The sequence below is a fragment of the Caretta caretta genome, chromosome 16, assembly GCF_965140235.1.
Source record: "Caretta caretta isolate rCarCar2 chromosome 16, rCarCar1.hap1, whole genome shotgun sequence".
NCBI classification, from domain to species: domain Eukaryota; kingdom Metazoa; phylum Chordata; order Testudines; family Cheloniidae; genus Caretta; species Caretta caretta.
In genome coordinates, this window is record NC_134221.1 from 26,405,739 (window position 1) to 26,431,042 (window position 25,304).

The 25,304-nt window shown below is 40.1% G+C and overlaps 1 protein-coding gene across 11 annotated transcripts in view; it reads right to left on the minus strand.

Moving 5' to 3' along the window:
* The window catches only part of GARNL3 (GTPase activating Rap/RanGAP domain like 3), a 194,203-nt gene that overhangs the window by 117,715 nt on the left and 51,184 nt on the right, over nucleotides 1–25,304 (minus strand). For 8 of the 11 annotated variants that reach the window (XR_012665260.1, XM_048823447.2, XM_075120472.1 and 5 more), the window contains 3 exons: nucleotides 25,179–25,253; nucleotides 6,292–6,391; nucleotides 2,974–3,092 (listed from right to left, as the gene is read on the minus strand). Coding sequence is in view for 8 of the 11 variants with exons in the window: in XM_048823447.2 (XP_048679404.1) it covers nucleotides 2,974–3,092; nucleotides 6,292–6,391; nucleotides 25,179–25,253 (294 nt within the window). In the remaining 3 variants the exon portion in view is untranslated. Of the gene's footprint in view, nucleotides 1–424; nucleotides 475–2,973; nucleotides 3,093–6,291; nucleotides 6,392–25,178; nucleotides 25,254–25,304 lie in introns of those variants that run through there. The other 3 variants (XM_075120475.1, XM_075120473.1, XM_075120476.1) reach the window with 3 other exon arrangements.

The following is a 25,304-nucleotide window of genomic DNA, read 5'->3' on the forward strand; positions in this document are numbered from 1 at the left end:
CAGCTAACAGTAACCCTGAAAGAAAAATATCAGCCCTCTAAATTGTGGGCCACACTGTACCTATTGGTACTGGCCCACTCTGGGGGTGGAATGGAGCTGCAATGCCTTAGGAAGAGCTCTGGGAAGCACAATTCAGCTTGGTGCTCCTATGAATATAATGTTCTCCAATGCATTTAATAAGTTCCATAGGCTGTGTGAAGGGTAATGGGGCCATGATCCCACCTTCTCTGTGTCCCCCTTTGGAAAGGAGGCAGTACCAGGGAGTATATATTTTGCTGTTGCAGTGCATGTTATTTTGACCTTTCAAAAGCGCGTCTATTCTTTGTAGTAGGGTCAAGAGCATAATGGATCACATTATGATGCCAGGACCCTACATGGTTATGCCAGGGAGACAATAGGGAGAAGGAGCCTCCCTTCCACTTACATCTCCTATAAAGGGGGACAAACACAATCCAGCCGGTTATGTTCCCAGCCCTATCACAAAAAAAAGAAATACATTTTTTAGAATCACAAAACATACAATACAACAGCAAAATATTTTACAGAAAAACAAAGACCGAAGAACAACATGTCTCAGTTTTCTTCCTGGTGCTGGAAGAAAACATTCCATTGACATAAAACTATTTAGTAGGTTTCTGTAAAGGTATTTAAAGAGGACTTAATAGACTCCCAGAGATACCTTTGCTGACCTTACACTTTAATTTTTATTCTGCATAAAACCACTGTTATTCTTTTGACTTGTAAAATGGCATGAGGTTTATTATCTACTTGATCTCAATATTTCTGAACACATAGTGCAGTGTTATGGTCATTTAATAACCCACAGAGGGAAATCCTACAAGGCTCACACCTACACCATATCAGTTCTTAGCTGTAGAACTCTAACTATTGTATATCTGCTCCTGAAAATTTAAAAGAACTGATCAAATGGTTGCTGAATGGCAAATGTCCCCACAGTCCTTATTTTGAGTACATATTCAGTCATTTTATGCAGCGGGTGTCATATGGTATCACACAGCAGCTGGGCACAGTAAGGGCACCATCTTGTTTCAAACTAAGCCTGGGAGGTTACCAAAATTCATTAAAAAGTTACCACTAAAATTGTTATTTGGAAGACTATTTCTGTGAGTAAAGGTTTTATTGGCTAATGATCACATCACTAAAGAACCATATCAGATAAACAACAACAACAAAAAACCAAGGAAACACAAGAGTTTTTATTCATTTGTAGCTGATGTTCACATGTAGCAAACACAGGACTATTAAGGCATCCAGTAGGACCAAACAACACTCACAAGCAAAACTATATAATGTCCAGCTTTTCGTCTACATACAGTGGGTGCAATTAAAAAGTTAATTCCAGTTTTAATTATATTTCCTATATTTGGAATGGATAATACCACTAGAACCAGTAATATCTTGACAACTGGAATGAATGTAAATGTGCCCACTGTACTGATTCAGCAGCCATAAATTGCTAGTCATTTGGACTAGTGTATTCTGAAGTAACTGACACTTCCCCATTGTATGGTAAAAATATAATGACAGATGGGAGTCTAAAGTGCAGAATGAAGAGAACATTTCCCCCTTATAAACAAAAGGAGTACTTGTGGCACCTTAGAGACTAACAAATTTATCTGAGCATAAGCTTTCGTGTAGCTCACAAAAGCTTATGCTCAAATAAATTTATTAGTCTCTAAGGTGCCACAAAGTACTCCTTTTCTTTTTGCGAATACAGACTAACACGGCTGCTACTCTGAAACATTTCCCCCTTACGTTATCTTCATTTTTTAAATTTCCTTTCTGGTAGTTTTATTTTTAATTTTGTTTTTTGTAAAGACAGTCCACCCATGAGCCAGGAAACATGGAACAAATCAATATGGATGGTGTGATTCCTATGAAGCATATACCACCAAGAATTGACCAAAATCTCTTCTGCAAAACGCTTGAGACAGGAAGCATGTATGTGGGTGATATTCTTTCGATGTACTCTCACTGCCTGGGAGTTGTATAAATCTGTCTAATTTGTCTGTTTGCTTTTATAGTTTGCATTAATTTTTTAAGTGGTTATGTGTTACGCCACTCCACCAACACTTCATATTTTACATTACCCTTTTCCCTTTAACCCACTTCTACTGCTTCTGACCATGTCAGTCCTCTCCTCCACTGGCTTCATCTTCCTTACATATCAACTTTAAGCTTCTTATCATCTACTTCAAGGCCCTTGGCAACTCCATCCCTGCCTGTATCTCACCTCTCTTCTCCTGCTCTGTCCCATCCGTCTGCTCTCCTAAGCCACCTTACTAACTAAACACTCTCTTTGTATCCTTCTTCTCTCATCTTTACGTCTCCTTAGAGGTTATCCAATAGACATGGATCTTCCTGTCTCTCCTTCTGGCCACACATCCACCCTCTATGCATTTGTATATCTTCTTGAAACAACTTCCGTGAAGCTTTTCAATGATAATTCACTACAGTGAATAATTAAAATATGCCCATTTGTTACTGGACTTCTATGCAAGTCATCCAACATATTGACAGTCCAAACGGTATGATCTCGCTAAATGCAGAATGGAAGGCCCATGGAGTAGGGACCATTCCTTCTCCTATGTTTTATATAAAACTATTCACACTGATAGTGCTCCGAAATAGTAAATACTTAAAAATAAGTGAGTTTTAATAACTAGTGAGTTAATGACCTTTAGAGGGTCAGCAGGGAATCCAAAGGTTTCCTGTAGGTGAAGGAAGCCAGGATGACAAAAAAGTAGCATCTGGAAACATGAAGCCTACAGATAAGATTTGTTTGCATTCTTTTCTGGGCTTACTCATACCATATATGTATCTCCTGTGGTAACCACAGCACAGTAGCTATGGAAAAATGTTAAGAATTCAGTGGTACAACTGAGGGAAGGAAATGCCCTAAAAAAACATGGAGAGCAGGCAGGCAGGCAACTATTAGTACTTGTTCCTTACTGTTTTTTTCCAGAGAATTGAGCGGTATTGAGGGACACGTTGATTGTTCTGGTTGGAGAGCACGACAGACAGAAAAAAAGGGTTCTTCTCTGCATCTGTACCTATGTAATTCTGATGAACTGGAAAGGAAACACAACAAGTGAAAAACAATTATACAAGGAAAAATCAATTGTTACAAAAGGAACTACATTGTTGGTAGGTTTCCAGCAGCATATTGCCAAAATCTCCTTACTCACTTTTCCTGCTGCTGAAACCCTTGTCCATGTGCTGTGATCTCTTGCCTTGATTAAAATAACCTTCTCTTGTTCAATCTCTCTGCCACTCCTCCAGCTCCCACCATTCCACCACCCTCTGAATTCTTCTACTTATTGCATCTAGTTTGAGTTACTCATTCTAGCATGTCCTATAATAATCTCACAGTCACATTTCCCTCTGAACTCTCTCAAGCCCCATTAAACACTTTCCATTCCTTTTGCTTACTTTATCCTTTGTCCCGTTCTCTACTTCTGGTTTTGTGCTCTCTGTCATGCTGCTCACTACATCTGGAACAGTCTCCCTGCTGTGGGTAGCAATTTCAGTGTATATGCCCAGTCCCAGAGTACACAACATCAGCATTTAACATTTGGTCTATGCTGGTCAATAATGGCTTTACTGAAGCCTAATAAAACAAATAAGGATGCCATTGATTTTAAGGAAGAAACATGATTTGAGAAAATGTTTTTAAATTATGAAAGGTGTGTGTTATTGATGTTTTACATACACTGAGAAAAGTCACAGAATTTGTAATTATGGTTCCAACAGGAACTATGCCTCAGTCACCTTATGATCTACATTAAAGTGTTAATATTAATGCTATTTACCACAATATTAAATATTATATAGTTACCATTTGTCGAGTTTCCGTTTCTGTGTGAACCATAACTTTAAAATTCCAGTCTTTTGTACGTTTAAAATCTCAGCTATAAATTGTTTTTTCATTTAATTACAGCAAGTTAAGGTTCCTACAGCATTAACTCAGATATATTTTTGTTTTTCTATACAAATGTCTATCTGTCATATTAATGGCATAATGTACATCATAATATACAGAGTATGTACAATATGACCATATTAACTGTGTTATAACCTTAACATTTTCAAGTTCCTGGCTTTTTGCAATTATAATTGTAAACTTAATGCTGCCTTGAAGCTTCCATTTAACATGTAATAACTGACAAAACATTAATAGTAGGCGGTTGGTGTTATGGACCCAAGATGCATCATACAAAGGAGATGTGAGCTTCAGTGGAAGTTATAATGATTTTAAGGTCCAGAATGTTTGAGAAAAGGCTGAAAATTGCTTATATTTAGCCTAGAGAAAAGAAGGCTGGGGTGGGGGAGGGGTGTGACATGAGAACAGTCTTCAAATATGTAAAAGGTTGTTATCAAGAGGATGGTGATCAATTATTCTCCATGTCCACTGAGGGTAGGACAAGAAGTAATTGTTAATCCGCAGCAAGGGAGATTTAGGTTAGATATTAGGAAACACTTTCGAACTGTAAGAATATTTAAGTACTGGATTAGGTTACCAAGGGCTCTTGTGGAATCCTTGGTATTGGAGGTGTTTAAGAACAGGTTAGACAAACACCTGTCAGGGAAGGTCTAGGTATACATGATGCTGCCTCAGTTGTGGGGACATGGACTAGATGGCCTCTTGAGGTCCCTTCCATCCCTACATGACTATGATTTTATCAATGAGATCACTAACATGAGTAAGGCCACCACAATTTTACCCTAAAATGTGCTAGACACCTACTGAACATCCCTACAATAACAAACCAGATTGTAAAAACAACAAGGAGTCCTTGTGGCATCTTAGAGACTAACAAATTTATTTGGGCATAAACTTTCGTGGGCTAAAATCCACTTTATCAGATGAGCGGGTTTTAGCCCACAAAAGCTTATGCCCAAATAAATTTGTTAGTCTCTAAGGTGCCACAAGGATTCCTCACTGTTTTTGGCTGATACAGACTAACATGGCTACCACTCTGAAACCTGAAACCAGACTGTACATTTTATTTATTTGTTTGTATGTATTGAGGCAGTGCTTAGGAGCCCTTGTCATGGACATTGTGCTAAGCACTGTAGAAACACAAGTAACAGAAAGGTAAAAAATGATTTTAAGAAATAGATGTTTAAGATTTCAGGGTGTCTATTATAAAACAAAATGAATAGAAGAAAGACTCCTGCAAACACATTAAGAAATCCTGACTCTGTCAACAACTTTAAAGGACTTAATGAAGAAAGCATGGAAATCAAAACCTGGCTGCAGATCCTCACTACCAAGAGACATGGTTTAAATTTAGAAGAGATAAGAGAAAATTTATTGAGGAATTGCAGCTTCAAGGGGAAGAGAGGGATTTTTTTGTTTTGTTCTGTAAAGTTTATGTTTCAAGTCTCTCAAACTACAGGATTCTGCCATCCCAGTTCCTTCCTATAAAATCTGTGAAGAAAAGCAATTTCTGCTGATTTCCCTTAAAATCTTGTGCAAATATGCTATCTCACAAAATACTGCTACATTATATGGAGTAGAATAATAGTTATTTTTAGACTTACAAAGCCAAGTAGGGGCCTAAGTGACTAATCTGGTGAGATCCTGCCAACTTAGTGGGCTAGTTCTGGAAGATATTTTGTGAAAAAGAACAAGGACAATTGAGTAAGCCACTTCAGATATGATATAAACTAACCTGAACCTTCACTCAAGTCTTAACTGAGCCTAAACTTTTCCTGATGTGCAATTAACTTGGCCTTCAACAATTCACATACACTTCAAGCATATTTCCTTATTTTGTCTGGGACAAGAGTAGAAATGCAAAAATCCCCAAACAAAAAAAGTGTTCTGAAAACATTTTTATCTTATAGAAAAGTGAGGAGCACCAGAATTCTTGAAAGAAACCCTGATGTGACAAGACTTCTTGGGTTTGGGGTTTCTCTCTCACTAATGAAGCATCAGTGCTAGAAGTTTAGATTCCAATGGACTGGCAGTAAAGTCTGCAGTGCAATGAATGATTACAGCTTTAGTGACCAAATACTATCATGTGCTTATCCTGCATTGTATTGTGCCCACAATAACATCAGAAGCTAAGCTCTTTGGGCCATGGACCCACCTGTCTGCCACAATCCATCTTCTGTACAACACTGCACACACCGAAGGTGCAATAATAATAAGAAGAAATAAAGTCAATCCCATGCACTTTAACAATTGCAATTACTCAAATGTGAAAGGTATTTCTCATTTATTTAAAATCATGTTTAAGCCATTTACAAAAGGGTAATTACCTTTTCCTAGAAAATATTTGAAATACCATCTGGTGTGGTACTCTGGGTTTTCCAAGTGCACATCTGTTCTGCGCCATGTACCTGGGGTGAAATCTGCATTCTGAAGCAGAAACAGAATTGGGAAATTATTAGATTAAACCCCTCCAAATGCAAAGGTGGGGTGGAGGAATAATGCAGGAAAAAGTCAAGCAAAATTAGCTGAAGTGCACCTGAGGAGTTTGATCCTCATGCCCATTCTTCATTCAAAAGCATGAAGCTGATTTGGAAATCTATTTTAATGCAACTGAAATAAAAATTTCTTACAGGTGATTTGAATATTGGATTGCTGAATAACCAGAATATTGGTACAGAAGGTCACAGATTGTTCAGGAACGACAGGCAGGGGAAAACAAGGAGGAGATGTTACACTATATATCAAGATTGTATACACTTGTTCTGAAGGAGGTGACAGACAGGCCAGTTAAAACTCTCTGGGTGAAGACAAAAAATGGGGGCAAATTCACGGTAGGTGTCAACTATTTTGGTAGATCACCAAATCAGGAGAAGAAGGTGGATGAGGCATTTCTAGAATGAACAACAGAAATAACTAAAAACACAAGACCTGGTAATAATGGGGAATTTTAGCGACCTAGATATCTGTTGGAAAAGTAATACAGCAAAACAAAGTGTCCAGCAAATTCCTGGAATGTGTAGGGGATAACTTCTTGTTTCAGGAGTAGAGGAAACAACTGTGGAGGGGTAGTACTTTAGACTTGATTCTGACTGATTCTTGAATCTGAAGGTAGAAGGCAATTTGGGTGAAAGTGATCGTGAAATGTTTCTAAGGAAAGAAAGGAGTGAGAGCAGCAGAATACGGACAATGGACTTAAAAAAGCAAATTTTAACAAGCTCAGAACTAGTAGGTAAGGTCCCATGGAAAGAAAATCTAAGGGAAAAGGGAGTTCCTCAAAGAATTTCTCAAAGAGAAAATATTTAAGGCATAACAGCAAATTATCCCGATGCAAAGGAAAGATCAGTAGAATAGTATGAGGTCAATACAGCTGCATCAGGAGCTCTTTAAAGACCTGAAAATCAAAAAGAAATATTATAAATAGCGGAAACATGGACAAATTGCTGGGAATGAATACAAAAATAGCACAAGCATGTAGGCACAAAATCAGAAAAGCTAAGGCACAAAATGAGTTACACCTAGTAAGTGACATAAAAAGCAACAAGAAGAGGTTATTTCAATACATTAGGAGCTAGAGAAAAAACATAAGTAAAGTGTAGGTCCACAACTTTGCAGGGAAGGAGCGCTAATAGCTGATGACATCAAAAAGGCTAAAGGTGTTTAATTCCTGTTTTGCTTACATCTTCACTAAAAAGGCTAATTGTGATCAAATACCTAACCAGATTTAATATTAACAACAAGGGGGAAGGAACATAAGCTAGAATAGGTTAAAGAATAATTAGATAATTTAGATGTATTCAAATTGGCAGGGCCTGACAAAATTCACCCAAGCATACTTAAGGAACTACATGAAGCAATCTTTGAGAGCTCATGAAGGATGTGTAAGGTCCCAGTAAACTAGAGAAGGGCAAACATTGTACTTATCTTTAAAATGGGGAACAAAGAGAAAGTGGAGAATTACAGACCAGTCAGGGTAACTTCAATATCTAGGAAGATAATGGAACAAGTACACCAAGGATAATAGAATGGTGAATAATAGCCAGCATGGATTTGTCAAGAACAAATCATGCCAAACCAACTGAAATTCCTTTGTTGACAAGATTACTGGCTTAATGGATGACGGGAAGCAACAGACATGATTTATCGTGCTTTTAAGAAGGCTTTTGATACATTCCCACATTACATTCACAGAAGCAAACTATAGAAATGTGGTCTAGATGAAACTACTGTAAGTGGGTGTACAACTGGCTGAAAACACATACTGAAAGAGTAATCAATGGCTCGCTGTCAAACTAGGAGAACCTGTCTACTGGGGTCCTGCAGAGGTCTGTCCTGTGTCAGGTACTATTCAATATTTTCATTAATGACTTGGATAATGGGATGGAGAGTATGTTTATAAAATTTGTGGACACCAAGCTAGGAGTGGTTGCAAGTATTTTGGAGGACAAGATTAGAATTCAAATTGACCTTGACAAACTTGAGAATTGGTCTGAAATCAGCAAGATGAAATTCAATAAAGACAAGTGCAAAGTACTATATTTAAGAAGGAAAAATCAAACACACAACTACAACATGGGGAGTAACTGGTTAGGCAGTAATACTGCAGAAAAGGATCTGGAGGTATAGAAAATCACTTACTGAATATGACCCAGCATGACGCAGTTGCAAAAAAGACTAATATCATGCTGGGGTGGAACAACAGGAGTGTCTTATCTAAAACACTGGAGGTGATTCATTGTTTCACTCTATTCAGCACTAGTGAGGCCTCAGCTGGAATACTGTGTCCAGTTTTGCACTCCACACTTTACAATTTGTCTGTATCATTCTTAAAGAGTCCAAAGGGCAGCAACAAATATGATAAAAGGTTTAGAGAAACCTGACCTATGACAAGAGCTTAAAAAAAACAGATATGTTCAGTCTTGAGAAAAGAAGACTGAAGGGGGAACCTGATAGTCTTCAAATATGTTAAGAGCTGTTATAAAGAAAACAGTGATCAATTGTTCTTCACATCCACTGAAGGTAGGACAAGAAATAATCGGCTTACTCTGCAGGAAGGGAAATTCTGGTCAGATATTAAGAAAATCTTTCTAAGTATAGGGATAGTTAAGTACTGGAATAGGTTACCAAAGGAGGTGTAGAATCCCTGTGCTTTTTTTTTTTTTTTTAAGAACAAGTTAGAAAAACACCTGTCAGTGATGATCTATGTATACATAGTCTTATCTCAGTGCAGAGGGATGGACTAAGATAAACTATCGAGCTTCCTTCCAGCCCCTTACATTTCTAGGATTCTATTTAGCTAAATGCTTTCATATCACTTCGGCCTTTTCTCACTGGCTTTCCCTTGGAACCACCGAGTTTTTGATGGCCCTTTAACATTCTACTAAAAGCAACACCACATCTAGATACAGGAATTATAGCAAAAACCAGGTTTTTAAAACTCTCTTTACAATGTTTTGCCTCCAGATTTCCCCCATTTCTCTTTATTCTTCCCAGCACAACCCTAGAAGACTTTCAGCCATGGCCACCCATACTTTTGGAAGAACGGAGGACATGGGAATCCCACTGGAGTCCTTCACTGCTGCTTCTGGGTTGATTGCTTGGTTAAAGGCAAGATTTAAAATGACACAAGTCCCTCTCTTCTACTTAGGGAATGTTTATGCTACTTCAGCTGTGCTCTAAAGCCAGATCCCTCACTTTACCAGCGTATTCTTCAGTGAAAACTCTATTTTCATATTTTGGTCTAGAATTTCAGCCAGAAAAAACAACCCACCCTGACTCTTAGGTACTTAATAGGATCTGCGGTCTCAGTTGTACCTGGCCTTGTTTACGGAGAGCAGGGCAGTGCAAGGTACCTACACACTTTTGCACTCGTACACAGTGATCAGGCAAAATGGCTGTCCTTGCACTCCCCTGAAAACAAGGACAACTACACACTAGTGACACTGTCTTACTAACCTTTCTACAGGGGCAGAGCCAAAACCTCAGGCAGCTTCTCAGGCTGCATTGAAGAACACATCCTGAATCTTTTCAAAGGATGGTGCGTGCCTGGAAGCATTGTGCCAGGCTAAGCAAATGCCTTCTGGAGTTCCTGCTGAGGACATGTGCCCCTGCAATGGACTGTGACATTAAATCACAACTGAACCCAATGTGTTTTTTTCATTATTCCATGGTGTTTTTAAAGTATAATTCTTTTATCATTTGATGGCTGTAATAGTTTAGTTTATTGGAACATTCACTATGGGAGTGCTGTACTATCCTTTCTCTAAAAAGAAAAGGAGTACTAGTGGCACCTTAGAGACTAACCAATTTATTTGAGCATAAGCTTTCATGAGCTACAGCTCACTTCATTGGATAAATAAATTGGTTAGTCTCTAAGGTGTCTCTAGTACTCCTTTTCTTTTTGCGAATACAGACTAATATGGCTGCTACTCTGAAACCTATCCTTTCTCTGTGCATCGCCAATACATTCTGTGCAATTTACATTTAAAGAGGAACACATCAGAAGCAAGCGTTTAATCATAGGTAACGTACAACAAACTGGGCATGGAAATACACCCCAGTGTATCTCAGATTACAGATCTACATAGTACTGACATATATTTCTAATTCAACTACTGTCCAGTAAGGAGACATCCTCATAGTACCTTAATATTCAATGATACTAGCATTAATCACTGTTTTCTAAGGAACCATGAACGAGTCTGGGCCGATTCTGGCAGAAATTACCCCAAATTGCCTGTTCAGAATGCAAGCTCTGTGCACCACTACTGCAATACAAAAGGCCTGACAAAAGAAACTACGACTTTCAGCAAGAATCCTGGGGCTTGGATACCCCTGGCTAATAAGCAGATTGTATAGATCAGCTATTAATAGGTTAACGTAAAGTATTTCACATAAAAAAAATTTAACACATCATATAACCTGCTTTAACTAGAATTTTATTTATTTCAGAGGTATCTGGACTATGCAGAGAATGTTACAATTTTAAGTCTGAATCTTGTGACCTACCAGGGCTATGACCAAAAAAGCCTGATGCCACTAGCGCCCAATTCTGACTGGAACTATATATTGGAGAGTTTAGAAAAGCGCCACAAGAATGATTTGAAGACTAGAAGGCATGAATTACAGTGAGAAACGTAAGAAGTTCAGTCTATTTAGTTTAAGAAGTAAAGAGATGACTTGATCACAATCTATAAATACCTACATGGGGAGATAATTTCTGAAAGCAGAGAGCTCTTATCTAGCCAACAAAAGCATTACAAGATCCAACAGCTGGGAGCTGAAGCTATACAAATTCAAACCAGAAATAAGATCCCACAATCAAGAAAAAACACACCACACTAGTTCAAAAACAAACCTGGCCTAGAGTAAGTAAAAGCATCTATAAAAATCATATATTACAAATGGAAGAAAGGGGAAGCTGATAATAATGAATATAAATTAGAATCTAGGAATCATAGAAAAGAAGGGCAGCAAAACGACACAAGGAGAAATCTATGGGCAGCAGATTTAAGGACAACAAGGCGATTTAAAAATATATTACGAACTAAAGAAATTCTAACAATGGTATCAGTCATTAGTAGATGGAAATGGTAGAATTTAGGGATGTAAAATATTAAACTGTAAGCATTAGTCTTACCAGTTAACCCACCTTAACCATTAAGCCCCAGCCCCAGCCCCTGGCTGGCCAAAGCAGCCCCAGCCTCTCTCCCTTTAATCAGTTAACCGATTAAACAATATAATTTTAATAGTTTAAATGGTTACCATTTAAAATAATATTTGCATCCCTAGTAGAATTATCAATAAAAATGCAGAAATGTTCAATAAATATTTTTGTTCTGTATTTGAGAAAATGATAGATTATGTATTCAAATCAGCTGATGACAATGATGAAATACTTTCCATTTCAACAGTAACAAGGGAGGATGTTAAACAGCAGCTCCTAAATCTAGATATTTTGAAATCAGCAAGACTGGATAATTTAAACCCATACATTTTTAATGAGCTGGATAAGGAGCTCTCTGGACTGTTAATGATGATTTTCATTACGTCTTGAAACAGTGGGAAGATCCAGAAGTCTGGAAGAAAGCGAATGTTGAGCTATTACTTAAAAAGCCAAACAGGATGACCAGATAATTATAGGCCTGTCAGCCTAACATCAATCCCAGGCAAAATAATGTGAATGGTTGAAACAGGACTCAATTAATCAAGAAGTATAATTAATCCCAATATATATGGTTTATGGAAAGTATATTTTATCAAACTAATTTGATTTTTAATTTATGAGATTACAAGTTTGGAGGATAAAGTTAACAGTAGTGATGTAACAGACTTTTGTAAGGAATTTTGATATAGTACCACACAACTATATGGCACATATGAAATGATTAAAAACTGGCTAGCTGATAGAACGCAAAATGTAATTGTAACAGGGAATCACCTGCAATAGTGTGTGTCTAGTGGGGTCCAGCAGGGATCTATTCTTGGCTGTACCCTATTTAACATTTTTATTAATGATTTACAAAAAAACAATAATCACTGATAAAGTTTGCAGATGACAAAAAGATTGGGGAAAGTGGTAAATAATGAAGACGACAGGTCACTCATACAGAGCCATCTGGAATGCTTAGTAAACTGGACGCAAGAAACCACCACAAGTTGTAATATAACCAAACGTAAATGCATACATTTAAGAACCAAGGATGTTGGCCATACTTACCAGATGGGGACTCTATCCAGTGAAGCAGTGACTTTGAAAAAGACTTGGGAGTCGTGGTGAATAGTCAGAAGAAAATAAAGTCCTAGTGCATGCTGTGACCAAAGGGCTAATTCAGTCCTTGGATGTATAAACAGGGCACTCTTGAGTAGGAGCAGGGAGATTATATTACCTCTTTACTGAGCACCTCTGTACTGGAATACTGAAAGCAGTTCTGCTGTTCACAATTCAAGGAGAATGTTAATAAACTGGAGAGAGCCATATAAGTTAGAGAGGGTTCAGAGCAGAGCCACATCAATGGTTAAAAGACCGGAGAACATGCTTTACAGTGAAAGACAACATGCTCTCTCTTTAACAAAGAGAAGGTTAAGGTGTGACTATACAGTTAATAAGTACCTACATGGGGAACAGAAATTTGATAGAGGGATCTTCAATCTAGCACAGATATAACAACCACCAACAGCTGGAAGTTGAATCTAGACAAATTCAGACTAGAAATAAGGCACAATTTTGTTTTTAAAATAGTGAGGGTAATTAAACAATGGAACAACTTACCAAGGGTCGTGGTGGATTCTCCATCACTGGAAATTTTTAATCAACATTGGGTGTTTTTCTAAAAGATATGTTCTAGTTCAAACAGGAATTAACTGAGGGAAGTCCTATGCAGGAGATCAGACTACTTGATGATAATAGTCCTGTGACAGGTTGAACCCCCCCCATCTGGGATACCACCTGCTGTGCTGGGGTCCCACTGGTTCTGCCTGTTCCACCAGCCTGGGTTTCCTCACCCTGTCCTAGTTGTGCCAGGCCCTCAAGCCTTCTCCAGCACACACACATACACACACAGGTAGGGACACATACAGCTGCAAATGGACACAGAGACAATGAGATCAGCTATGTGTGGGAGGAATCAGCTCGGGGATACACCCAGCACTCACGTGCACACCCCCTTCAGGGTGTAAACCCAAAATAATATTGTCTTGTACTGTACAGAAACATCTGCACAGCGCAAGCTCATAAAAATTGCCCTCTCCCTCAATGTAGAAAGAGATATGCACAGCTTCTTGACCTCCTCCCCCCCCCCCAAGATATGAATTGCACAAACTGGGTTATGTTACAACCAAGAAATAAGTTTATTAACTACAAAAGGTAAATTTTAAAGTGATTATAAGGGGTAGGAAACAGAACAAAGCAGATTACTGATCAAATAAAACAAAACACGCAAACTAAGCTTAATACACTCAAGAAACAGGTTACAAAATGTAATTTCTCACCCTAAATGTTGTTTTAGGCAAGTTGCAGAATTTCTGTAGCTTAGAGTTCCAGTTATTTCTCTTTACAGACTGAACCCCTGTCTCAGCCTGGACTCAAACCTGTCTTTCCCTTCAGGTGTTTTTAGCAGTCTTCCTTCCTGGGCAGGCAATGGAGGAGAGTCCTGAATGCCTTCCTTCCCAGCCTTAAATAGAATTTACCAGGTGACATCATTAGATGACCCTGCAGTGTTAAAGCAACATCCCAGGAAACTCCTCAGGAAGATGGAAGATTAGTATCTCCAAAGTTCTATTGTCCTTCTTAAATGGCTCATTCAGGCTGATTGCCTACTGTCTGGTGGGCATTCCCCCAAATACACACACAGTTATAATTGTTACATAGTCAATATTCCTAACTTTAGATACAGAAATGATACATTCATACAAATTGGATATACACATTCAGTAGATTATAACCTTCTCATTGATACCTCACGTAACTCATCTTGCATAAAACATATCTTAGTTATGCTGTATTTGTATCATAACAATATTTCTGTGAAGAATATGGGGTAATGTCACAAGTCCATCCTCCTAGCCTTAAAAATCTATATCTAATAAATAAATATGACTATGATATGCATTCTGTGCCATGTAGTTAGGAGTTCTAAAATAGAAATTTTAATTATAAGGCACAGAATAGATATTGTAGAGGATTTTGAGAGATTTCTAACATTACGCATTTTTCTCACTTGTGGACTTAAGCATCAGTCTCCCACTTTATGCACCTAGAGGCCAACATTTAGGCACCACTGGTACTCACAAGCCCTGCATAACCACATAACCCTGCAGGCACCTAAACTCCCGAGGAGCCAGAGTTTTCACCATTAAAGTCGCTGAAGTGCTTAACTTTTGGCAGTTGGGCATATACACAGCCATGTAAGTCCTGATACCATCCAACATCTTGGCACCTAACTCATGCCTAAGCCTAAGCCCCACTGGGACCCACAAATTAGCACTCCCCTACTATCTTGCCTTCAGGACCCAATCTGACCTATGTGCTATGATAATGCTGCTTAACACCTCTCCTCCCCCTATGACTTTTAGCTTAGTGGTTAGAACACTCACCCAGGATGTGGGAGAAGCAGGTTCAATTCCACTGTGTATAAATAATTAAATATTAATGTGCACCTAGACTGGAACACCCATAGGCAGACATATCTGAAGAACCACAGTTACTTCACAGGGTGAATAACCATTTCTCGTTCCCTTTAAGTAGCAATATGAGTTAGGAGTAATCAATGTCTCTGTAAAACATTTGCAACCATAAATGTTCTTAATATTTTGAAGAATGAAGACTTTAGAGTATTTATAAAAGAAATCAATTTCAGTAAGAATGTGTGTAAGATTTTTTGTATAGGTTTACACTAAAGGTTTTTTCTCTTTGCAAATAGCAGGGATGAGGAAGCCCTTTCAGTTTATAGCTCTGATAACATGTCCTAAGAATCAGTCTTCTTTTGAATATCTTGAATAAAGAATATCCTCACATTGTTCTATACAACCAGTTCTCTTTCTAACATTAATATCTTATAGAGTTTGTTTTATTGAGATAAAAATTATGTCCATACCAAACTGCTGTCTGGCACAAATAGGATGTGTCTTGCTCTTTGAGAAGTTTCAGAGTAACAGCCGTGTTAGTCTGTATTCGCAAAAAGAAAAGGAGTACGCACCTTAGAGACTAACCAATTTATTTGAGAAGACACTCTTGTTGTTTTCCTTTGAACCAAATGGTTTCTAGTTTTATAATTTACCATTTGAAATACATTGACAATATGCTGTTAAAGATACATATCAGATATTCTATATAAAGCACAATTACTAATACATAGATATTTAAAACATAGTATAAAAGAAAATAGTACTGAAGTTAAACCAAAATAGAAGTTAAAAGCTGCATCCCAGAATGTGTGTGTAAACACATGGATGTAGTAATTATGGTTTTATAGCTAAGGAGGTGTCATTCTCTTTGACACTTGGGGTGGAATTCACATGAGGGACTTAGGCACTGTGAAGCTGAGCAGGGAGCTGTCTAGGACAGTCAATAGGAAATGTTGAAGAGAGGGGTTTGGCCTGGGTCAGGGCCCTCAAAGGGAGCTAGGTTTCTGTCTCCACTTGAGATTCAAGGCACTGAAGCCTGTCCTGTACTTAGGTGCCTAAGCCAGGTCAGTTATTTTGCAAGAAAAACCAAGCCCACGCTTTTGACCTTTAGCCCTGTGGTTAGAGCACTCACCCAGCATGAGAGAGCCCTGGGTTCAATTCTGATGTGGAGCAGAGATTAGAACTCGGGTCATCTACCTCCCAGGAGAGGGTGCTAATCTCTGAGCTATGGGTTATGTTAGGGTCGGTTTCTTGCAGTCTCTGTTGAAACTGTTCAATTTTTTAAATAAATAAATATTGAATAAGGTGGCGGGACTGGAACTTGGGTCCCCTACCTCCCAGAAGAATGCCCTAGATCACTGGGCTATGGAGTCATTCTCATGCTCTCCGCTCCTTCTCTACTGCAAAGCTCCATGGCAAAGAACTCTGAAGCGGAGAGGACGACGACAGATAGTGGAGCACCCACAGTGACACACTCAAAGAGCCACAGTTACTGCACAGGGTGAGTAACCATTTCTTCTTCTTCAGGTAGTGTCTCTACAGGCATGCCACTGTACGTCACTACCAAGCACTGCCCTCTACGGAGAGGAGTGACTTTGGAGTTGAATTCAAGATTGAGGACAGTACAATAGATAATACTGCATCAGAAGCTAAGCCTTGGGTAAACACATAGGGTTTAGAAAGGTATGAATGGAGGTACAAGTTGCAACTCTACATATTTCTGTGACTAGAACATTCCTAAGAAAAGCTATCGAAGTAGAAAGGGATCTTGTGAAGTGAGTTAATGCTCTAGAAGGAGGTTACAGATCATGAGACTGATAACAGGTAATGGATATCTGGCTCCATCTAGGGAGTCTTTGTTTGGAAATTGGAGATCCAATTCTGTCCACAATGGAAAGAAATAATCTGGGAGATTTTCTGAAGGGTTTAGTCCTGTCTAGGTCAAAGGCTAATGCCCTTCTGACATTGAGTGTACTTAATGCCACATATTTTCCTTATTCAGATGTGCTTTGGGGGAAAAAACTGGAATGTGGATAGGTTAGATTATGTGGACATCTGACGATACCTTTGGTAAGAACTTGAGGTATGGTTGTAATGTGACCTTACCCTTAAAAAATACTGTGAATGGAGGCTATGCCATCAGAGCCCCCCCTCTCTCTCCCCCACTGTTTGAGCAGAAGTAACGGCTATGAAAAGGCCATTTTCACAGACAAGCATAGAAGGGAGCAGATAGCCATACTTTTAAAGGGCTGGGGGGAGGGTGGGGAGCTCATAAAGGCTTGTAAGCACCAAGTTGATGTCCCAAACTGGAGTAGGGCATGTGACTTGTGGAAAGAGGTTCCCCAGTCTCCTAAGAAATATCATCATTGTAGGATGAGTCAGCATGGAAAAACCCTCCATCATACGATGGAAGGCTGTAATAGATGACAAGTGTACTCTAACGTAGCTCAGAGACAACCCTGTCAGTTTTAGATCGAAAATGTAATCTGGTATATCTGACAGCAGACAGGAATTAGGTGAAAAATGTCAGTAACAGCAGTGACTGAATCTCATCCACATTTGTAGGTAGGTATTACGAGAAGATTGTTTCCTACTATATAATAGCACTCTCTCTACGTCCTCAGAACAAATTGATGTTTCTAATCCTGCAAACCAATTAGCTATGCCTTGAGTCAAAGAACCTCAAGACTTTGATCAACATCCCAAGAGAGAAGATGGGGACGGTCCAGAGAGTGATCGGTCGACCCATAGTGAGCTTGGTGAGGTAAAGGAACTATGTTTGTCTTGGCCATGTCAGAACTATGGCTGGCCTTGTCTTTCCTTACTTTGATCAATACTTTGGCTACCAAGGGAGCTGGAGGAATGCATACAGGAGACTTGAACTCCAGTGAAGGAGGAAGGCATCTCCCAAGGAGCGCCAATCTAGTCCGCCTCTCAAGCAGAACTGGGAGCACTTCTTGCACTTTACCGTGGCAATCAGGTCTATCTGCAGGATGCACCAGCACAAAAATATGTAGTGGAATCTAACTCCCATTCATGATCTTGTGAGAAACACCTGCTGAGGGTATCTGCTGTGAATTTTTGCACACCTCTGCTGAGGTGTAAGCTGCTGAGATGTTGATCTGATTTCAAAACACCAATTCGAGAGCCTCACTGCTTTGGCTCAGACAGAAGGTGATCTTGCTTTCCCTTGACAGTTGATATAGAACATGTATGACATGTTGTTTGTCATGATCTTCATATATTTGTCCCTGATCAGTGGAACAGAGACTGACTGCTCTGAGTTCCAGTAAGCTGATGTGCAGGATAGCTTCAAGAGATGACCACCTGCCTTGAGCAGCGTAAGTGTCTAGATGCAAAAAGAAAAGGAGTACTTGTGGCACCTTAGAGACTAACCAATTTATTTGAGCATGAGCTTTCGTGAGCTACAGCTCACTTCATGGGCTCCCCATCCCGATAAGGATGCATCTGTTATTATTAGCATTGAAAATGGTTGAGCAAAAGGGACCCCTGTGCAAACATTTTGAAGGTCCTTCCACTAGTCAAGGGACTTTTTCCACAGTGAAAGGCATTAAGAGTAGTTTGTTCAAACTGTGTTTGTTCAGCGAATAAACAGTTCTGAACCACCCCGGAGGTCATGCATGTGAAGTCTAATGGCGTATCACAAGAACGCCAACTGCCATATGCCCTAACAGCTCTAGACAGTTTCTGGCCGAAGTTTGGGGTCTGATCTGGACTCTGGTGACTAAGTTGGCTAGGGCTATGAACCCGTGCAGAGGAAGGTATGCTTTGGCTGCTATTGCAAACTATGAACTCCAAACTTTGTATGGGGGTTAGGGTGGACTTTTGGATGTTTAACTACAGTCCCAGTCTGAAAAATAGATCTATGGCCCTTTGAGTGGCCAAAAAGGATTCATTGTAGGAGAATCCCTTGAGAAGCCACCACTGAGAGAACGTTTGAGAACACTCTGGTGCTGAGGAGAGACCAAATGGAAGCACCCTCTCTTGGAAACGCTCTTTCCCCAGAGTGAAGTGGAGCAACCTTCTATGGGAATGGTGACTCACTATATAAAAGTAAGTATCCTGGATGTCAGGGGTTTAGAACCAATCCCTGTGAGGGAATTATTGCTGCAAGAGTTACCATCCTAAACTTCTGAACCTTTACAAATCTGTTGAATAATCTTAGATCTAGAATGGGTCTCCAACTGCCATTCTTTTTTGGAACCGGGAAGTATCTGGAATAAAACCCCTTCTCTTGGTGTTGAGTAGGAGCTGGTTCTATATCACCCTAATTCAGGAGACAGCCTATTTCCTGTCATAAGAAGTGCTCATGAGAGGAGTCCCTGAAGACATATAAGGGAAGTGGGGTGGGATGGTGGGAGTGAAATAAAGTGGATGGAATTTCTTGTTGAAATCATCTTGGCAGAAGTGAAAAAGGTGTTCACTGAAGTAAGGGAGAAAAGCAGATGGTTGCAGCAGGTGTTAACGGGAATGGTAACCAGCACCTCAACCACCCCATCAAAATTGAAGTTTCTAAGTTGTCAGTTGTTAGGTCAATGCCTCAGGAGGTAGATGGTCTCCTCTTCTGGAACCATTGCCTCTTACACTGGAGTTTGTAATATCTGGACCCTGGACTTCATAGAATCATAGACTATCAGGGTTGGAAGGGACCTCAGGAGGTCATCTAGTCCAATCCCCTGCTCAAAGCAGGACCAATCCCCAATTTTTGCCCCAGATCCCTAAATGGCCCCTCAAGGATTGAACTCACAACCCTGGGTTTAGCAGGCCAATGCTCAAACCACTGAGCTATCCCTCCCCCCTGATGACTTCAGGAAAGCAGACTTCGACTCCCTCAGGGAACGGATGGGTAGGATCCCCTGGGGGACTAACATGAAGGGGAAAGGAGTCCAGGAGAGCTGGCTGTATTTCAAGGAATCCCTGTTGAGGTTACAGGGACAAACCATCCCGATGTGTCGAAAGAATAGTAAATATGGCAGGCGACCAGCTTGGCTTAACGGTGAAATCCTAGCGGATCTTAAACATAAAAAAGAAGCTTACAAGAAGTGGAAGGTTGGACATATGAGCAGGGAAGAGTATAAAAATATTGCTCGGGCATGTAGGAATGAAATCAAGAGGGCCAAATCACACTTGGAGCTGCAGCTAGCGAGAGATGTCAAGAGTAACAAGAAGGGTTTCTTCAGGTATGTTGGCAACAAGAAGAAAACCAAGGAAAGTGTGGGCCCCTTAATGAATGAGGGAGGCAACCTAGTGACAGAGGATGTGGAAAAAGCTAATGTACTCAATGCTTTTTTTGCCTCTGTCTTCACGAACAAGGTCAGCTCCCAGACTGCTGCGCTGGGCATCACAACATGGGGAATAGATGGCCAGCCCTCTGTGAAGAAAGAGGTGGTTAGGCACTATTTAGAAAAGCTGGACGTGCACAACTCCATGGGGCCGGACGAGTTGCATCCGAAAGTGCTAAAGGAATTGGCGGCTGTGATTGCAGAGCCATTGGCCATTATCTTTGAAAACTCGTGGCGAACGGGGGAAGTCCCGGATGACTGGAAAAAGGCTAATGTCGTGCCAATCTTTAAAAAAGGGAAGAAGGAGGATCCTGGGAACTACAGGCCAGTCAGCCTCACCTCAGTTCCCAGAAAAATCATGGAGCAGGTCCTCAAAGAATCAATCCTGAAGCACTTAGAGGAGAGGAAAGTGATCAGGAACAGTCAGCATGGATTCACCAAGGGAAGGTCAGGCCTGACTAATCTAATCGCCTTTTATGATGAGATTACTGGTTCTGTGGATGAAGGGAAAGCAGTGGATGTATTGTTTCTTGACTTTAGCAGAGCTTTTGACACGGTCTCCCACAGTATTCTTGTCAGCAAGTTAAAGAAGTATGGGCTGGATGAATGCACTATAAGGTGGGTAGAAAGTTGGCTAGATTGTCGGGCTCAACGGGTAGTGATCAATGGCTCCATGTCTAGCTGGCAGCCGGTGTCAAGTGGAGTGCCCCAGGGGTCGGTCCTGGGGCCGGTTTTGTTCAATATCTTCAGAAATGATCTGGAGGATGGTGTGGTTTGCACTCTCAGCAAATTTGCGGATGATACTAAACTGGGAGGAGTGGTAGATACGCTGGAGGGCAGCGATAGGATACAGAGGGACCTAGACAAATTGGAGGATTGGGCCAAAAGAAATCTGATGAGGTTCAATAAGGATAAGTGCAGGGTCCTGCACTTAGGACCGAAGAACCCAATGCACAGCTACAGACTAGGGACCGAATGGCTAGGCAGCAGTTCTGCGGAAAAGGACCTAGGGGTGACTGTGGACGAGAAGCTGGATATGAGTCAGCAGTGTGCCCTGGTTGCCACGAAGGCCAATGGCATTTTGGGATGTATAAGTAGGGGCATAGCGAGCAGATCGAGGGACGTGATCGTTCCCCTCTATTCGACATTGGTGAGGCCTCATCTGGAGTACTGTGTCCAGTTTTGGGCCCCACACTACAAGAAGGATGTGGATAAATTGGAGAGAGTCCAGCGAAGGGCAACAAAAATGATTAGGGGTCTGGAACACATGACTTATGAGGAGAGGCTAAGGGAACTGGGATTGTTTAGTCTGCAGAAGAGAAGAATGAGGGGGGATTTGATAGCTGCTTTCAACTACCTGAGAGGTGGTTCCAGAGAGGATGGTTCTAGACTATTCTCAGTGGTAGAAGAGGACAGGACAAGGAGTAATGGTCTCAAGTTGCAGTGGGGGAGGTTTAGGTTGGATATTAGGAAAAACTTTTTCACTAGGAGGGTGGTGAAACACTGGAATGCGTTACCTAGGGAGGTGGTAGAATCTCCTTCCTTAGAAGTTTTTAAGGTCAGGCTTGACAAAGCCCTGGCTGGGATGATTTAATTGGGGATTGGTCCTGCTTTGAGCAGGGGGTTGGACTACATGACTTCCTGAGGTCCCTTCCAACCCTGATATTCTATGATTCTATGATCTCTGGCAGGAAACCAAGCAGAACGATATCTCTGCGCTATCTGGGACTTACTGAATTATACACCTGCACAGAAAAGAAAAATTTGCAAAGAACGCAACATGGCCCTTGAGTCTTTTAAGGTATATAGAGACTCATCAGTCTTTTCTGCAAACAGCTTCGATCTGTCAAAAGGAAGGTCCCTCAACTGTATTTTGGACTTCCCTCAGAAACCCCTATAGCTGAAGCCAGGACCTCTTGCTAAAGTCAAACTGTTTGCTTGCCTTGCACCAGAGATTAACCAAAATCTGGCTGTGCCCCTATGACCAGCTAAGCAGCACAACTGACAAAGGAGCTCTTTGTGTCAGTAACTATTACAAACACAAGAGAAAGTTCACTCTGCTTGCAGCTCAGTGGTCAGAATAAAATGGAAAGATTAAATGCCAAGCAGCTGTACTTGCATCAGAGAGGTAAATTCCGTTTCCTGGGAGTCAACTGGCCAGTCTTAGGATAGAAAAGAGAAAGGACACCATCCCATGGGATTGTGGGATAGCAGTGGCAGACTCTCAGGACCCAAGTCTGGCAGACCTGGGCCCAAGCTGCATCCATACTGCAAAATGATGGAGTTTGGACCCAAGTCCCCGTGGGGACCAAGCTCGAATCCTCTACTACTGCAGAGTCCTGGGACCTAGAGCTGAGTCAGACAGATTGTGTGTAGATGAAGGGGGGATTTGGGCTCAAGTCTGAGTCTGAGCTTACTCTGCAGTGTAGGCATGCCCTTGGACTACTGTGTTAACTCTTGCACTCTCAGTCAGTCTATTCATTTCATCTATACAACCGAGCACACAGCAGCAATACTACAACTACAAAGAAGCTGCACACAACCACATCAAGAAGCGGCAACCTTCCAGCCCAGCACTGCTTCTACAACAGAATCACATTACCCAATACTTTGACATGCCCTGATGAGATGAAGCACTGCATTTAATTTTTTCTTGTAAAACTTTTAAATGGGATACCAAAATGCTATTATAATTTAAGGTATCAAACAAGTTTCTCCTGTTAAACACCAGACTGTTTAAAGTTTAAACTATGTACTCATGGAAAGGAAACATAAGCTAACCTTTGTAAATGGAGAGAAATATTGGGACTTAATTTAAATTTAAGATTCTTAATAGTCTTTAATTTGCCTGTCTCAGGACCACTCCTTAAATGGCATCTTTTAAATAGCTGAATTTAAATATTTCTTTGGTTTCATAAGACTTAGTTAATATCACTCACTATATGACCATATTTAAACTGTTTAACCAAATACAATTCTCCAACCCTAAAACAAAATTCCTTGTCTCATCTACATACTGTTTTAGTGCTCAATGATACACTAAGACAGGACTCTACTGATTTGGGAACTAATATACTTTGATATTATTTTATGTAGAGAAGAGTGTCTCCACCAGAGAGGGCCCAACTCTTATGGTGTAATCTCCATTAAAAACTCTCCATAGATACAAATACAGAAAAGATTCCAACTGAAGTAAGTGAAGCATTTATTGCTTATGCTCTGTTTTTATTTTATTTTCTCCCTTTCCCTTTCATTAGTAATAAACTAATCCTAGTTAATAATTGTGATTATTTTGCTTATCTTTAGTTGTGCTGTCCCTCGAGCATAGCAAGAACCCCATTTAACTAAAATAATACGTCACATCCCTGAAATGGCATTAAGAGAAACAATTATTGTTTCTTGTTTCTCAAGATTATAACTTTTTAGTAATTTTTAGGATGTTACTTGGTGCTCAATACCTTAAAACATCCCTTTCAACCACACAAAAGTTTTTTCTTCAGTAATGCATGCTAAGCAACTGACTTACTGAGATCATCCCATTGCCCCTATCACTTCAAAAATGAAAATTATTTATGATTTTCATTACATGTTTGAACAAACAAATTTGAAACTACCTATGCAGATGGCAACATAGAGGGCAATATTCCTCTAGATGCAGATAGCCAATATAATGCCCTCTGCAGCACTTAAATCCTGTATTGAAGCTATGTTGGGTGATGGCAGTGTGGTGGCTCAGGTGGGGTTGATAAAGAGAATGGTTGTCCACGTGGGACCAACATGAAGGGCAGGGCTGGGGTTAAGTCATGGGATTATAACAGAACCTGTTCAACTGGTCTGGAAGATTCAAACACCCTTGTTTTCTTCCTTTCCTCAACTCATCCTTTAATGTCCCATATTAGGCCACCTTCCTTTAGAATGAGCAGGGCCTGGACACAATTCCCTCCAGAATCTATCAGCTCTGATCCTGAAATCTTTAAAGGAAAAGAGGGAAGGATTTTGCAAAGCAACATGGGGGCTGTCTCTGCACCACTTCCGGCCCCTGCTAGGAAGGAAGGAGCTATCTTGAGTTTTGAATTTAGATTGCCCATGATGTGTCACACGTGGCCAGCCAGGCTGATATAAAATACATGCATTTTAAATTAAATATACTGACTCACATGAGAAAGTCTGGGGATAGAAGCAGCAGAGCTGGAAGTAGGATTATACCTTGATCAGGATTCTATATCTCATCTCAAAAATGTAGGAAAATAATTTTATATCAAGAACATAATTTCTAATATTTTACATTACACACATACAACCACACTGGATCAGATTAGTCATCACTCAGATCATCCAATCCTGCATTATGACTCTGGTACAGGTTTACATCAGATGCTTCAGCAAACTCCCACCCTCCCTGCAGTAATGTATCCAGCTAATTGTGAAATGATTGGTAAGGGACCCTTTTCTGCCCCAAGTTCACCAATTTATATTCTACAGTGTAAGGCTAAGTTATCCTTCACTATATCAAATATCTATTTTTAGAGAGTTAGAAGACTGAGAGGAACCAGACATATCCATGAACGCTTCTGAGAGGAAAGTGCTCTGACAATGCCCAATCATTGCAGCCAAATAAACTTCCTCGCATTGAATATCAACCTTGTATATTGAATTAATGACCTCCTAAGGTCTCTTCCAACCCTAATCTTCTATGATACAACACTTCAGAAATTTGAAAATGCTGTTACTTAACTGATTTATCTTTGAATAGGAAAAGACAATAGATATAAACAGAGGCTTTTTCTTACCTCATCAGAGGATCCGTTTTCCACTCGGAAACGTCCAGCTCTTTGAATGGCTCCATCAGCATCACTAGATATAAGCTGTGAAAAAAAGAGTCAAAGTTAGAGATACAAAGTTCTGACTTCAAAAGC